Source organism: Mytilus galloprovincialis, chromosome 4 (assembly GCF_965363235.1).
Source record: "Mytilus galloprovincialis chromosome 4, xbMytGall1.hap1.1, whole genome shotgun sequence".
In the NCBI taxonomy this organism is placed as follows: domain Eukaryota; kingdom Metazoa; phylum Mollusca; class Bivalvia; order Mytilida; family Mytilidae; genus Mytilus; species Mytilus galloprovincialis.
The window spans coordinates 48,100,001-48,102,312 of NC_134841.1; the positions used below are offsets into that span (position 1 = coordinate 48,100,001).

The window sequence follows — 2,312 nt, forward strand, 5'->3', positions numbered from 1 at the left end:
ATGATTTATATATAATAATTAAACATGACACTTAATTAATACTATATAAATACGTTAATTATAAAATAATTATTTCAATTTTGTACCATTATTGTGGCAAAGCCAAGCCAAACAAACTGACCACTTCTCTACATAATGTGAGAGTACTTGTTCAAAGCTATACCAAACAATGTAAACAAAATTCAGTTAGGCTTTATATGTGCTCAGTTTGCAGTAAGCTTTCATTCATTCTTAGTTTTTCATATCGACAACACGTGTACTTACACAATACTACAGTATGGCCAACGCTATGCTTCCCGTTAATTTTGTACCCAACAAGTTTGGTAGAGTTCGACTAGAGCAGAATGGTTACCAGTACATGGTAAAGACTACAAGAGGTGACAGGCGTTATTGGAAATGCATCGTACCGTTATGTCCAGCTACAATTAACACGCATTACGACACCGTCACCAAGAATGCAAACCACCATTCTCACCCAGCAAGTACTATCAGGGTAAAAGCTGAGGCAGTGCTCAATATAATGAGAGAACGCTGTATGAAAGAAACTACACCAAATCCAACAATTTACGAGGAGGAAAGGGCAAAGTTACGCAGCTTAGAGTATATGGAAGTCACTCCAGATCATGATGATGTCATCGCTGAACTGCCTACATACTACGAGAAACGCATGTCACTTTACAGAGCCCGCCTTAAAGATACACCATTGTTACCAATCGCCCGTATAGATGTTAACCTTGAAGGAAAATGGACACGGACTTCGGCAGGGAAACAGTTCCTATTCGCAGACGATGGCAACGCAGACAAAATCCTGATCTTTACTACCACTAAGAATCTCACCAACCTTGTAGCAGCAGACGTCATTTATGGAGATGGCACCTTCTACACATCTCCAACCCAGTTTTTTCAACTGTATACACTGCACGCAAAGGTCGACGAAGTCATATATCCACTCGTCTTCAGTTTACTACCGAATAAAAGTGAACAGACGTACGACCGATTATTCAACTTGCTGAAGACTGCATGTCAACAACACCACCTCCAACTAGCACCACAGATATTCTTCACTGACATTGAGATAGCTATACGGAATTCCGCCCAACGAGCATTCGCCAACATCACATTAAGAGGCTGTTTCTTCCACTTTACTCAATGCATATGGAGAAAGACACAGAATCTTGGTCTCGCCACCGCTTACAAAAACAACGAAGACCTACGACTACTAGTAAGACGTGCAGCAGTGTTACCACTTGTCCCTCCATAGCTAGTTGAAGATGTTTGGTTTACAGCACTAGAAGACGCCGAAGAGATCGCCATCAACACAACCGCTTTCGCCGACTATGTCACAGAGTACTGGGTAGAAGGATACAATCGCCAACACTGGAACCATTTCAGCAACGAAGGACCACGCACCAACAACCATTTAGAGGGATGGCACAGTAAACTCAAGAAGCAAGTCAACCATGCACACCCAAACATCTACATCCTGATTGAAATCCTTAAGAAGACACAAGCCAACGCAGAAGCCAACCAGATCCAAGTAGCAGCAGGCGGGACTCAGCGATAATATATCATTAAAAAGTTCATTTTAGCGGGATTTACTGTAACTCTAATTACATGTACAATTAGTTAATCCCTAATGTAAAAAAATCACGTTTCTCCAACAAGAAATTCCTTACCTGTATATAAAAATATAAAATGTTGGAGAAACGTGACCACACCGACTCTTGTGTGGACAAAATGCACTTCTGGCGTATTAAAAATTTTAAAACTTGTTGCCTTTTGTTAGCTATTATTCGTGTGTTTCTTTGTCAATTGTGTTCTCCTATTGATTTATATTGTAGTCCTGTAATGTTGTGTTGTCATTTTAATGTTATATTTCACATGGCCATAAAAGAGGTGTCTTCTCATTTATCCAACTTTTTAAAATAAGGTATTCTCATTTAGCCAACTTTTTATTTTTGTTAATTATTGGATTGTTTGTTTAGTAATAATAAGGTGTCTTTCTAGAATATGACAGTAAATTTGTTCCTGTATGTTTTTATATTATTTAACATAGATATATAAAATAGGCAATAGTAAACTTGGTACATTTTAAAATTTAGTATATTTTAAATAATAAATAAATGTTTCATCATTTATAAAGAAGAAATCCACAAATCAGTAATATTTTTATATTAACATTTATTGAAAGTAAATATGACTGTCTTTATTACTTTCTTAAATTGTAGGTGAAAGTTATAACAATCCAATAAATGTACTATTCTACTGAACATTCCTTTAGTGTGTGCTATGGATATTTCTGTGCTACGTTT

At 37.0% G+C, this 2,312-nt stretch overlaps 1 protein-coding gene across 1 annotated transcript; it reads left to right on the forward strand.

Annotated features, from left to right (window-relative positions):
* The first annotated feature begins 251 nt into the window (after nt 1–251).
* On the forward strand, nt 252–1,555 carry LOC143070645 (uncharacterized). The gene has a single exon (XM_076244863.1). The coding sequence runs from the start codon at nt 278–280 to the stop codon at nt 1,259–1,261; it is 984 nt and encodes a 327-aa protein (XP_076100978.1). The 5' UTR covers nt 252–277; the 3' UTR covers nt 1,262–1,555.
* The last annotated feature ends 757 nt before the right edge of the window (nt 1,556–2,312 follow it).